This window comes from Stegostoma tigrinum, chromosome 30 (genome assembly GCF_030684315.1).
Source record: "Stegostoma tigrinum isolate sSteTig4 chromosome 30, sSteTig4.hap1, whole genome shotgun sequence".
In the NCBI taxonomy this organism is placed as follows: domain Eukaryota; kingdom Metazoa; phylum Chordata; class Chondrichthyes; order Orectolobiformes; family Stegostomatidae; genus Stegostoma; species Stegostoma tigrinum.
The window spans coordinates 36,978,195-36,992,378 of NC_081383.1; the positions used below are offsets into that span (position 1 = coordinate 36,978,195).

Genomic DNA, 14,184 nt, shown 5'->3' on the forward strand with positions numbered 1-14,184 from the left:
CAAAGGATGTAGATGCCCATATGGGAGGGTGAATACCAGCCATTGGTTCACAGTAGTACAAGAAAAGTTTTAGCAGGACACTTAGTGTGGGCCTCTGGAGTGAGTGCAGAACAAAACAGAAACTGTACAAAGGAGTCTTTCCAATCTCAGCAGGGATGGAACGGTGATGGTAGAGAGTCAGTCCACCAGATGCCCCTTGCACTGAAATAATGCAAGTCAGCCTGAAAGTAGAATAGGTAGCTCATACATTGCTGTCAGTTTTCCAGCAACTAATTCCTGAAAATTACCCCCATCATGTTCTAAAAAGGCGTTAATTTTATCCCAACAACAATTTGATTTTGTACTCTCACGTGTAAAGTAGAAGATAGAAACCTTATCTATTAAAACATTCTTACTGTAATCGAACATTAATGGAACTCTCATGTTCATTTCTATCTATTATTGCATCTATGCCTATATCTGGTTGATCGTGTGGACAGGTATCTTAGATGCTAGGTTCAGATGTACCTGTTTTTAACGATCCAATATTTCTGTCCATTTTCCGTTCCATATCCCACTACCAGTACTCCATGATTGAATACAATGTTATTGCAGTTTGGTTCATAGTAAACACCTATAATGATAAACATTTTATATCACCATGTGGCCATTAGAGACGATAACCTCAGCAAATATTTAGACACACAGTTCTCAATTTACATCCAATTTTAAGATAAGAAACTATGTGGGTCAATAGGCAAATTAATCCCCTCAAGGAGGCAAATACTTCGATAACAGTACTAGGCAATTCTTAAATAAAAAGTCTTAAATTCAAGAATTTTGTTTAGAATCTCTCTTCAATCATTCTTCTGTATCCCAACTTGGATTAAACAGTGAAAGAGGTCAATCATCTCATTGTGTTTGTACCACCTCTCTGGCAGAATGCCCCCAGAGCCAGTTTGGTCAGTTGAAGGAGCATGCTGCTGTCAATAGCACAAGCCGTCCTGACTCAGAACCAGATTGGCCATTCTCTTCAGTCCTGTCACTCCTTCCCCAACAGAACTACGAGTCTACCTTCATCCAAGGACTCCAGCAGGTAGGTCACCGCCACCTTCTCCAGGCAACTGAGAATAGGCAATAAATGCTGGTTTAGCCAGCGACACCCAGACCCCGAGAACAAAGAAACAAAATCCCCATATTGGCTGAGGTATTTCTGGGGGACTACCTCCTCCTCTTGCCTGGAAGCCATGGCAAATGACCTCTGGTAGTGTGTGCAGCAAAGGGCAATAGCAGAGCACATCATCCCCTGGCCATTCACTCAAGCTGCCAAATTTTCCACATGTCTTGGCCCCTCATTGCCTCTGGGATAACATAAAAACAGTTAAAGGTGTGAGGGCAGTCATACACATCCCTTCCCCCACTCTCATGACATTCCTTAGGGTAGGTTTAAAAAGTGTGATCTTTGAAATCACCCGTGGTTTGGAAATACTCAGGCCACAAGGTACCTAACAATTAGTCCCAGTACATTTTCCTTTCCCCATAAGCCAATCAATTGTCCCAGTTCAAGTGATGTATCTCATTTTCTTTCGAATGCAATCAATCTGCTCCCACCACCTTTTCAGGATAATTGTGTAAAGAATATTTTTCTCTGGTTCTTTTGACCTTAAATTTTCTAGACCCACTGGGAACTGTTTCATGTTCTGTATACAATCAAAATATGGCTAATTCACGTTTCTGTTAAATCTGTACTTAGTCTTCTCGGTTCCAAAGAAGAGCATGAGCTTCTTTCATCTCTGTTTGTAACTTAAGTTTTCCACCCTAGTCCTATTCTTTCAAATTTCCTCTGCATCCTTTCTCAACACTTCACATCCTTCCTTCAATGTCAGCCCAGGGCCAGCCATAGTGCGCCAGTTGGGGCCGAGCAAATTTATGTGGAATATAGTGTCCTTGATTTGTAGTCCTTGCCTTGTTTTCCCTTTGTCCTGCCACTTTCAGACTTCTGTACGTGCATTCCAAGTTCTCTCTTTTCCTTTAAAATTGTGCCATTTAGTTTATATTGTTGGCCCTCTTCTGGTCAAAATGAATAATTTCGCATTTCTCTGCATTGAATTTTGCCATGTGCATCTAGGTCCTCTTGAAGTCTGTAACCATTCTCCACACTGCTTACTGCATTTCTGAGTTTATAGTTTAGCTGTGAGCATCTACATTATATTCTATAATAGCAGTGTCTGTGCCGCTGGTATATATCAGAAAGGACATACCTCCATAATCACAGTGCGGACCCTACTGTACATATCACTCCAGACTGAAACAACAGCTCTCTCTTAATGTACAAGCGACCATTGCCATTTTGAATCTAGTGGCTTCAATTTTGCTAACTTGGGAGTTTGTCTGGGATATGAAGCCAAGCTCTTGGATTAAAATTCAATGAGACCCCCAAAAGCAAGCATCATGCCCCCTAGACAAATGGGAGCATTATTAATATCTTTGATCAGGCCTCTGCCACAGTATTGATCTTTGAACGTAACATAGAGAAGAACAGGCCAAAAAAACTGGAACAGCAAGAAGCACAGAAACAAATAAAACAGCAACATGCTTCTTTAGTTGTTAAGTGTAGCACAATCGGTGGCACTTAGACCTCAATGAGGTCGGTATCTGGGCCCAAGCCCCTTTCCAAGCCTTAAGCACAGAAATCCAACCTCGTAATGTAGTTTTGAAGGAGTCCAGCGCTGTCAGAGATGCTGTATTGGATAAGGTGCAAAACTAAGACCACATCTGCCCTCTCAAATGAATGTAAAATGTTCCTGAGCACTTTTTCAAAGAGGAACAGGATAGCAATCCATGGCGGACTGGCCAAAATTTTTCCCTCAATCCACATCACAAAAACATAGTAGAGTTTGCTGTGTTTAAATTGGCTGCAGTGTTTCCAGCATTACAATACAACTGAGTTCATTTCAAAAGTGCTTCATGGTCAAGCATTTTGAGACATTCAGTGGTCATGAAAAATGCTACATAAATGCAAATTTTACTTCATTGAAGCTGTGGGATGGTGAACACACATATCTTTACTGGTAGAATTTGAACAAAAATGTGTACAATGATACAAAAAGGTTCTTTTCAATTGATTCCAGTAAGAAAGAGTAATTTCCTTATTCATGCTAAATAAAGAAATGTATTTTCTGTCTGTACCATGGTTACATAAATAAACAAGTCTGAACTTCCCAAAGAAATGGTGGATGTGGGTACAATTATAATGTTTAAAAGACATTTGGATAAGTACCTGAATAGGAAAGGTTTGGAGGGATATGGGCCAGGAGCAGGCAGGTGGGACTAGTTTAGTTTGGAACTTTGAGATAACACAATGTAGAGTTGGAAGAATGCAGCAGGCCAGGCAGCATCAGAGGAGCAGGAAGGCTGACGTTTCACGTCAGGACCCTTCTTCAGAAATGGAGGAGGGGAACGGAGCTCAGAAATAAATAGAGAGGAGGGGTGAGGCTGGGGAAGGTAGATGGGATAGTGATAGGTGAGTGTAGGTAGGGAGTGGTAGGCATTGGTCAGTGAGGTGGGAGGAGTGGATAGGTGGGAGAGAAGTTGGACAGGCTGTGTCAGGTCAAGGAGGCGGGGATGAGAGAGGGGGTTGGACATGGGATGAGGCTGGAGGTGGGGAGATACAACATACAAAAAATAATCTGCACCTTTGAAATTTTGGTGGGTCACTGGATGCGCAGATATTATTTATGTGGGCTTTTGGTAAGGTTTCACAGAATCACAGAATTATTACAATGTAGAAAGAGGCTTTAGTGCCAACTTTCCAAATTAACATCTTCCTTAATGCCCACTATTCTGCCATCTCCCTCTAACGCTGCACATTGTTCCTTTTTGCATAACCATCTAATTCCCTTTCAAATACCTCCATTGAAGCTGGCTTTGCCACACTCCCAGGGAGGGAATTCTAACCACATGCTATGTGAAAAAGCTTTACGTCATATCACTTTTGCTTCTTCTACTAATTACCTGAAATTGTTCCACTCTCATTCTCCAAACTTTCACACAAGTGGGGAAGATTTCTCCCTCCTTACTTCTGTCCAGAACTCTCATGATTTTGAAACTTCAAACAAATGTCCTCTCAGACTTAGCAATGTCTCCAATCTATCTTTATGTCTGAAGTTCTTCATCACTGAAACCATTCTTGGAAATGTTCCAAAGTTTACAGCAGATATGAAAAAACATGGAATTGGAGGTGGTATAGCAATATGAACTGATAATTGATTACAACATAGAAAATAGGGTTAAAAGGACTGAGGTTTGGTTGGCAGGAAAAGAACCAAGGTGCTGCCCAGAGATCTGAACCAGGGCCTCAGCAATTCACCATCTATTTTAATAACATATATGAATGAATAGAGGATCATATATACATGTTTGCAGATAACATTAAGTTAAAAGGCTCAGTATGTTTTGCGGATGGTAACAAGAAGTTACACAAGTACATAGTCAAACTAAATGAGAAATTATAGCAAACGGAGTTTACTGTGGGGAAATGTAAAATTACTTACTTTGAACCCAATGAGGGCAAATCAGAAAGTATTTTTAATAGTAAAAGACGTGGTGGAACAAAGGGATGTCAATGTGCACTCATTGCTAATAGGAAGTGGTGTCATGAAAGAATTAATCTAAATCGTAGGAATGCAATGTTGGCCTTTATCCTAAATAGTAAATTGAAGATAAATGTATGCTCCGAGCTTCAGACAGACATCAACTGGAGAACTACGTTCAATTTTGGGCACCAAAATTAGAAAAGACTCGAAAGAGTTGAAGGTGATATAGAACAATTTGACAGAAAAGTAACAGATCGTACATTGTTATATTCTTGAAGCCAGGCTGTATAAGCATGCCTTGTATTGCCTTGAGTATAGAAAGTTGAAGGTGATCTAGTCAAAGTAGGCCATTCCCCAGAATGCAAAGGTCAACTATAAGAGGGCACAGATTCAAAATGACAGGGTGAAAAGTTTAGGGGAGAAGTGCAGGGAAACTGCTTCACATAGAGGATGGTGTGTGCCTGGAACACACTGCCAGTGGAGACGGTGGAAGCAGGCACGTTAGCAACATTTAAGGCATATCTTGATAGATACATGAACAGGAGGTGAACAGAGGGATAGTAACCCATGGGCAATAAATAGCAGGTTTAAATAAGGAGCAGGAAACAGCAGAGGCTTGGTGGGCCGAAGGCCATGTTCCTGTACTGTTTTGTGTTGTAGTGTTTGAAGTGATAAAGGAATTTGTTAAGGAAGATGGAAAGAAATATTTTTCTCAGACAATCCATTCTAAGGGGTCATTATCTTAATGTGAGGCCATTTAGGAGTAAAATCAGCAGGATACTTCACATAAACAGTAATGAAAATCTGATACTATTTCTGAAAATTGACCGTGAATACCGGGTCAATAGAAATTGTCAAGTTTGAAAATGCTAGTTTTGTTCAGTATGGGTATCAACAGAAAAAGTACAGTGATACATAAACTGAATCCAGGTATAGATCCGCCATTATCTAACATAATGATGGAGCAAAGGCTGAGTGGTCTATGACTCTTCCAATTAAATGAGTAAAATTCTACATGGATTAAAAGTGGGTGTGATTTCTTGATAGTCTAACAGACCAGTGTTTGAATGATGATTATAAATCACTCAAGCTTCAGGATGTGACCTATATATTTGTGAACTAAACAGGCTGTATGTTACCAGACCCCAAGCCTTTGATGTTTGAACCAGACCAACATAAAGTATCAGCCAGCAATCTATTCTTTTTACCTGATCTGTAAAACTGAAATGATGGCTGTTTTGCATCAATTGCGACTGATATTGGTCCAATGGTGGCCACAGCTTCAGCTAGTGCAGTTTCATTACCTCTGGCTATGAACCTGAAGCCATGGCAAGTGGTTGGACTGTAACTGGGATTATACTTACAGGTGCCTTCCTGTAGCAAAGGAAATCAAAGGAACAATATTTAACCATATACAAAAGCCAAGTCCTCATTCTAAACCTAAACCAACCACCAGTCATGATTCTGTAAGCACTCAGATTCGGAGCTAAAGACCAGTCAAAATTTGAGTTGGTAAAACTTCCACTCCAATTTAAAACAGATATAAAATTTATTATCTATAATTTAACTAGAAAGGAGAGCTAAATGAGTTTTGCATTTAATTCTGAACTTCTATCAGTTCCGTTAGCAGGAGGCAATGGCCCGGTGGTATTACGCTGCACGGTCAATTCAGAGGCCCAGGTAATGTTCTGGGGGCCCAAGTTCAAATCCTGTCATGGCAGATGGTGGAATCGGAATTCAATTTTAAAAAATTGGAATTAAGTGTCTAATGATGACTAAGAAACTGCTGACAATTGTCGGAAAAACCCATCTTGTTCATGAATGTCCCTTAGGGAAGGAAACTGCTGTCTGCGGTTGACTCTTAACTGCGCTCTGGGTAATTAGGGATGGACAATAAATGCTGGACTAGCCAGCGGCACCCTCATCCCGTGAATGATTTTAAACAAGTGTAAGTTTTTAATTACTGCGCACATTGGAAGTCCAAAATTGAGACTGAAGTGCACCACTGAAGAGGAAAGGAGCAAAAGAGATCGAGGATTGCATTTGAGTTGAGAAAACTACCAGAGTGCAGCACACTGAACCATGCAGTTGGATATGACATTGTAGACCTATGCCCAATCTGAGTCTTAAGTAAATAAATGGAGAGAAAATGAATGAGATGGGGCTTCTGTTATGCACGGATTGTCCTCACTTGTCTTCAATGTGCAGTTCTAGAGAAAGCCTTTACTCCCAACGCAACAAGGAATATCAATTCTGAATAATCATAAAATGCCACGGATCATCGAAAAATTACATTTCAACAGGCCGAGGGTGCAGGGAGTTGAAAAAATTGTGTTTGAAGATGTTTGAAAATAAAGGCATAGATCTTCAAAAAATTCTTAGCTCGTGAAATTGTGTTAAGGAAATGCAGACATTCTGAAATGTGTTATATAGATATCATTCTTAACACCTTTCTTTTTTAACTGTCCTTTAATCTAGTGCTATTTATTAGGTGTTGGCTTTACTTCAGTGCTATTTAAAACAGTTTAATGCCAGTCTATCTATATGGTTGATGTGAAATCATCCTTAAAACACAGTTAGTAACCAACCCCATCAACAGTAAGTGTAATCAAGAAATCAGTTGATTTCCTGGAACTATTTCGGAGAGATTTAAATTTCCAAATAACATCTGATTGGCATAGTCAAAATATTTAAGAACTTTTAAATTTACCTGTCAAAATGTTCCCATATCCAAAGTACAACTGCCCCAGGGTTCACAAACTGCCAACCTGACAGGGTTTACTCAGGCTTCAAGAATTCACCTACTTCCAGGGAGATCAGCAAAGGAAAGTACAATTTGGGATGAACATTGAAGTAGCAAAGCTGAAATCACTCTTAAGTGTTTACTGGGTTGCAATCTGCCATGTGTTTCTTGACCCGCGAGGAATTGTGGGCAAGGGGAATCTGAGAGTGAGTGTGAAATTGCAGCCCCAGACATCTCCATATGTGCCAAACCTAGCTTGCTCAAGCTCAGAAGATGAAAATTCAGCCATAGGGCTCCATGGCAAATTTTGTGAGTCCATCTCAAGTAGGTAATTTTGTCAGGAAATATAAGAACATATTAAAATATTCTTCACCGAGATAGTTCCAAGAAATCAACTGATTTCTTGATTACAGTTACTATTGATGGGGTCAAGTCATTAGCTCTTCTGTAAAGATGATAACTGAGTTATCTTTGTAACAAAGATAATGGGAACTGCAGATGCTGGAGAATTCCAAGATAATAAAATGTGAGGCTGGATGAACACAGCAGGCCAAACCACCCCACCACCCAAGACATTTTTCCATCCCCACCCCTGTCTGCTTTCCGGAGAGACCACTCTCTCCGTGACTCCCTTGTTCACTCCACACTGCCCTCCAACCCCACCACCCGGCACCTTCCCCTGCAACCGCAGGAAATGCTACACTTGCCCCCACACCTCCCCCCTCACCCCTATCCCAGGCCCCAAGATGACATTCCATATTAAGCAGAGGTTCACCTGCACATCTGCCAATGTGGTATACTGCATCCACTGTACCCGGTGCGGCTTCCTCTACATTGGGGAAACCAAGCGGAGGCTTGGAGACCGCTTTGCAGAACATCTCCGCTCAGTTCGCAACAAACAACTGCACCTCCCAGTCGCAAACCATTTCCACTCCCCCTCCCATTCTCTAGATGACATGTCCATCATGGGCCTCCTGCACTGCCACAATGATGCCACCCGAAGGTTGCAGGAACAGCAACTCATATTCCGCCTGGGAACCCTGCAGCCTAATGGTATCAATGTGGACTTCACCAGTTTCAAAATCTCCCCTTCCCCTACTGCATCCGTAAACCGGCCCAGTTCGTCCCCTCCCCCCACCGCACCACACAACCAGCCCAGCTCATCCCCTCCACCCACTGCATCCCAAAACCTGTCCAACCTGTCTCTGCCTCCCTAACCGGTTCTTCCTCTCACCCATCCCTTCCTCCCACCCGAAGCCGCACCCCCATCTACCTACTAACCTCATCCCACCTCCTTGACCTGTCCGGCTTCCCTGGACTGACCTACCCCCTCCCTACCTCCCCACCTATACTCTCTCCACCTATCTTCTTTACTCTCCATCTTCGGTCCGCCTCCCCCTCGCTCCCTATTTATTCCAGTTCCCTCTCCCCATCCCCCTCTCTGATGAAGGGTCTAGGCCCGAAACGTCAGCTTTTGTGCTCCTGAGATGCTGCTTGGCCTGCTGTGTTCATCCAGCCTCACATTTTATTATCTTTGTAACAAGTCTGAGCAGGTTGATGAAAAATATGTATCCTTAAAAGAAAACCATTAAATAGACCAGCACCATTTAAAGGCTTAGATTATGTTTCATATGTTTCAGCTTTAGAGACTAAGTAAGCCAAGGCTGTTTTCCTTGGTGCAGAGAAGTCTGAGAGTAGACCTGACTGAAATCTGTAACATTATGAATGGCGCAGATCACGTTGCAGAAATAAACATTTCCCCTTAGTAGAGGAATCAAATGAACAACCTGTATTCAGAAAGATTATACCTGATCCTTCCTGATCTATTCATGTCAGTAATACATGGATGGCACAATCTTACTGGGCTATGGTGAGATGTGAGGCAGAATTACACCAGAAGTCTGATGAGGTCCATTTTGATGTCAAGAACATTTCTCTCAATCTTTTATGCTTTTGACAAGTGGCACTGCAAGATTCTTGCTTGGTAGTGGCAACATGGTTAACACCTTGTATTCACAGTGAATTTGACAAGTATCCATTAAAATGCTTGTTTTTCCTTATAGTGCCCCAGAAGGATGGTTCTTCAATTAATTTGATTTATTTATTGAGTATAAACAGACACCTATAGATAGTGGTGATGGGCTGTAAAGGTTAACATCTGATCTCTTCTTTTACCAAGTGTTAGGAAGTCCAACAGGATTGACTGACTGCCATTGACAAGTGTTAGGGAGTGTTGCAACTGCCCTCAGTGTTTCAGCTACAGAAGGTAAATTAGTTGGAGATCTTGCTCCTAAATCCTATCTGATGAAAAGTATAAATGTGGAGTTTGAGAGAAGACAGGATCAAGCTTTACTTTCATAATGCCATTCTGAATGGGCCCAACACTGAGACACACAGATGAATAAGAAGGTTTTAGTGTGACATACTACTGGTGAGCTGGGGATTGTGGAACTCCAACACAAAGCAGTATACTCAAGAGAAGGAGGAAAACAATGGGGGGGGGGGCATTAGGAGGGAAATAAACATACCTCTGCAGTGTATGGGTAATAACTCTCTGTGTCAATCCCACCATTAGACTGAACATAGTTGAAGGCAAATTCCATCAGCCCACCATTGCATCCAAGGTTACCCTCTGCATTGGAGCAGTCGACCAAGTTCTGTTCACTCAAAGAGATGAGTTTTCCTGTCTTCTTGAACATCTGTCCCTCAAGGGCACCAACTGCACTGAAAGCCCAGCATGAGCCACAGTGCCGCTGGAAGCAATGACAATCATTCTTATTAATACAGTACCAGCGGCAACACCTCAAGCAAAACTTTCAGATATTTTATAGCTTCAGAGTGACACAATAAACATACCTTGAGACCATAAGTTTAGAAAGAACATTAAGTTCAGAGCAGGTTAGAGGTCCAGCAGGTGTCAATGAAAATTAATTCGACATCTATTCATACCCATAATCTCCCAATCTTCATGACATTGATTCTCCTCTGGGATTAATGTTGTGTCAGGGACAATACTACATTGATGGCTTGACCGACAAGCGAGTTTCAATGAAATATCGGTGAATGTCTTACTGCACAACTAACAAATAGCTTCAAGGTCTCGGCACAGCATATGATCTTAGGTGACCAATTCAGAGAGAAATGTAAAATAACTATCTCCAACACAATGTCCCTGATTCTCCACATGGTATGTTCTGAATATCTAAACTGAAACCAGGCAGATACTGAACACGTACAGTCCACATACTATGTACACACGTTCTCAGGAAGGGTCACACGACCCAAAATGTTAACTCTGATGTCTCTCCAGAGATTCTGCTAGACCTGTTGAGCTTTTCCAGCAATTTCTGTTTTTGTTTCTGAGATCCAGCATTCACAGTTATTTCAGTTTTTAATCAGGCACTGTAGATATATCAAATATGGGACACACATCAGGCACTATACACATATCAAGCAATTCTTCACAGGGATTGATAAAGAGTCAGCTTAGACCTTAATACTGACAGATCATGTATACTCCAGACATGTAGTCTGCGCTTGTACCTGATATTAATACAAGGCAAAAGCATATCTCCCCATACGAGACATTACCATGGATTTAGTGATCATCCAGCAGAGAGATGGGAATTACCGCACAATTGTAGGTTCCTAAATACTGAAGTCATGGTTTTAAACTTGCATATCTGCTCGTCTGGGCGTCAGAATGAAGCCTTGGTCTCTTTGCATTCCTACTCTTGACTGCAAAGTGAATGCACAATAACTCCACCATCCGTTCTAACTACTTATCTGACTGTCCTGGCCTGTTCCTTCAGGCGCCTAGCAACAGTGATCTACGGCCTGAAATCTCTCATTCACTGCTCCACTATCTAGTGATTTTCCAAATAATAAAACACTGATTCTGGGCCAGGACACTTCCAATCTGATTTGGCACCAATCCAGACTTACTCACACTGGGAGTTAAAAAATTGGCCTTTCATTCTGAGTTTAATCCTATCCCTCAAGTTACAGGAGATGTGGAGTTCTGGACGACTGTCATAAATGAGTCTATGACTTCCTCAGAAAGCTTAGTCACTGTTCTCACCTGGTTTTTCACTGGAGTAACATAACCTTTGTCCCTCCAGTCAATGCTCTGAGGAAGTTGGAATGGTTTGGGCCCAGCTGAAGCAGGCTTTTTCCTGGTTGAGTTCATCATTTCAAGCCGGTGGATTTGATTCATGAATTGTTGGAATTCATCAGCTGTCTGCGATAGAGTGATTTAATTAGAATAATCATCAAAAAAATCCTTAAACTCCGAAAGCAAATAGTTTCAGGCACAACAGTTCTCTGTGATTTTACAGCCAAGCAACTTTGTGATTGGTTCAATTTACAGCTGAAAATATTAGCTCTTGCAGATCTGAGCCTGATCTTTTGGCTGAATACAGCCTGGAACCAGTTAATCAGCATTCCCCTTTTAATAGCTTGCTTATTTCCTCCACACACAATTACAGCAGGTTGGTTTGAGTAATGAGACTGGAATTTTTCCCAGCTCTGGGTTTTCCCCACGTTTCTCCTTATACAGAGCTCAAGGCTTATGTTTCCATTCACCACATCACCCTTTATTTACTTGTACACAGGCTGTGGCCAGCCACCTTGGAATCAGCCCTCTACCAGGGAGGTTCTAATCTTCTGGTTATACAGGTCAGCCAAGGCTTCCCTGATTGACCCACGTTAACATCCCCAGTCAAGGATCGCATAGTCAATGAGGTCTACCTGGTTCCAATCACTACAGTGAGCCTTTTCAGAAATCTTCTGAGTGAATACCGACAGACAATTCAAGTGCTATGGGAAAGCTTGATGCTATCCTCACTCAACATCCATACATATGGAGAACAATGTTCATTTCTGTACTGCACCCTTTTAAGCAACAACATGACTGCATTTGGAGAGAAATCCAGCAAATCGATCTAGCTCACTGCTGGAAGTCCAACTAATCTGATTATTGGGCAGATCGTGATTTAGAGAAATCATGCTCCCAGTCAGGAATCGCAAGTCAGGGTCAACAGTTTCTCAATACTACCACAACCTACTGAAGAGTGGCAAAGATTAGGAAGCAGAAATTATATTTGAAAGGTTCTTTAGTCACAGTCAATTAATACCAGGGGCAAGAGTAACACTCACTCCTTTTTCAGTCCCTTGAGTATTTTGAGCCTGAAAGGTTTCTAAAATTCATGTCTTGCAACTGTGGGTGCTGCTAAAATTTCCCTGCCTCTCCCTCAGCCACTTTTAAAGGGCTGCAGCCTCTCAAACACTGAGCTCCCAACCAGTAACTCTAATAACTCCAGAATGTGGCCTCTTGAGGTTAAACGAGGCTCTGCCATGAAAATTAAGCAGGTTTCCTGTCAATATCATCAGCAGAACCATCCCAATATCAACAAACCAGCCGGGTGATAGAACTGACTATTTACCAGAGGATACCTGTTGAACACTGGGTAACGATCCGCATTCTGGGAGACTGAGGTCAAGTGTTCTGCTCCTATTAATCCCCTGTCTAGAGCAAATGCAGTATAGATTACGGATTGACAGCTCAAATCCACCACGAGGGACTGTATCAGAAAAGCCAAACTACTTTTTGTAACATGTGACAGCTGTATTTGTACTCACAAGGTCTCCAAAATGATTCATTCCCAACTGGTATGTGTGCTTCCCCATAGAGTGCTCAAGATTATGAAGCTGGATTTGTTTTAAGTTTTTCTCCCATACCATCCTCCTATAATTATCTTCATCCTTAAAGAGAAAATGAAACTGGTTATGTGAAATGTGTAGTGGCTTTACTTTTATAAAACTCTTTTAACAATTCCTGAGACGTAGGTGCTGTGTAATCTTTGCATCTTTCTCTCTTGGAGTAGGGATTGAAATATTGGAAGGGTACAGAGTTTGACAAGGCTGTGAAGTGAATGACTTTCACGGCTGTAACTGTCGTTAGACCATCGTTCGTCCTGCCAGGTGATTTGGTTGGTGTGAGATCCAACAGTCCATAGCTACCATCTACTGGAGCAGAGTTTAAACATAGCATCTTCCAACTCAGAGGCTAGAGTCAAGAAACTTTCTCTTCCAATCAGAGGAGCTGTTGTCAGTGATCTGCACTGTTTGCTTGCAACTGTACTTGTTGATTTATGGAGTGATCGAGTGTAACAACTTTTAGCACTTTAGCCAATTACTTCTATGATTTCAAAGCCTCGTGATTGAGGTCATTGCTAAATAGCAACAGTCTATATTTGCATGGCTCCCCCTTTAAATTGATTTTTGTTTTGTCCTAATCCTTATGAGTGGCTCAGTGGCAGGGACCAGGTTCGATTCCCACCTTGGGCGGCTGTCTGTGTGGCATTTGCACATTCTCCCCATGTCTGTGTGGGTTTCCTCCCACAGTCCAAAGGTGTGCAGGTTATGTGGATTGGCCATGCTAAATTGCCCGTAGTGTTCAGGGGTCTGTAGATTAGGTGAGTTATGGAGGGATGGGTCTGGGTAGGATGCTCCAAGGGTTGGAGTGGACTTGTTGGGCCAAAGGGCCCGTTCCCACAAAGTAGGAATTCTAAGATTATTAATGATACTGCCTTTCCTTCTGGTCTCCAACACTGGGGAAAAAGTGCATGATATGCCAGCATCAGGGACACAGTCAGTGATGTTCACTGGGGTCCACAATGAATGGTGTGCAGAAAATGTCAACAGTTAAACATTAGTACATACAGTGTAATGCCACATGAACAGACTTTAACAGCCATCAGTATGAGTCCCTTAATGTAAAGTTAGACAGTTACATCGCAATATGATAAATGTTTTGAACATCTTGGGGATAGGCATTTGAGCTGACTTGAAGTAAGATGGTCAAGA

The 14,184-nt window shown here is 41.8% G+C and overlaps 1 protein-coding gene across 1 annotated transcript in view; it reads right to left on the bottom strand.

Annotated features, from left to right (window-relative positions):
• The window catches only part of LOC125465824 (procathepsin L-like), a 30,408-nt gene that overhangs the window by 4,470 nt on the left and 11,754 nt on the right, over positions 1 to 14,184 (bottom strand). The window contains exons 3-7 of the mRNA XM_048559712.2: positions 12,958 to 13,080; positions 11,399 to 11,557; positions 9,846 to 10,070; positions 5,783 to 5,948; positions 508 to 613 (exon numbers count right to left, since the gene is read on the bottom strand). Coding sequence (XP_048415669.2) covers positions 508 to 613; positions 5,783 to 5,948; positions 9,846 to 10,070; positions 11,399 to 11,557; positions 12,958 to 13,080 — 779 coding nt within the window. The remainder of the gene's footprint in view (positions 1 to 507; positions 614 to 5,782; positions 5,949 to 9,845; positions 10,071 to 11,398; positions 11,558 to 12,957; positions 13,081 to 14,184) is intronic.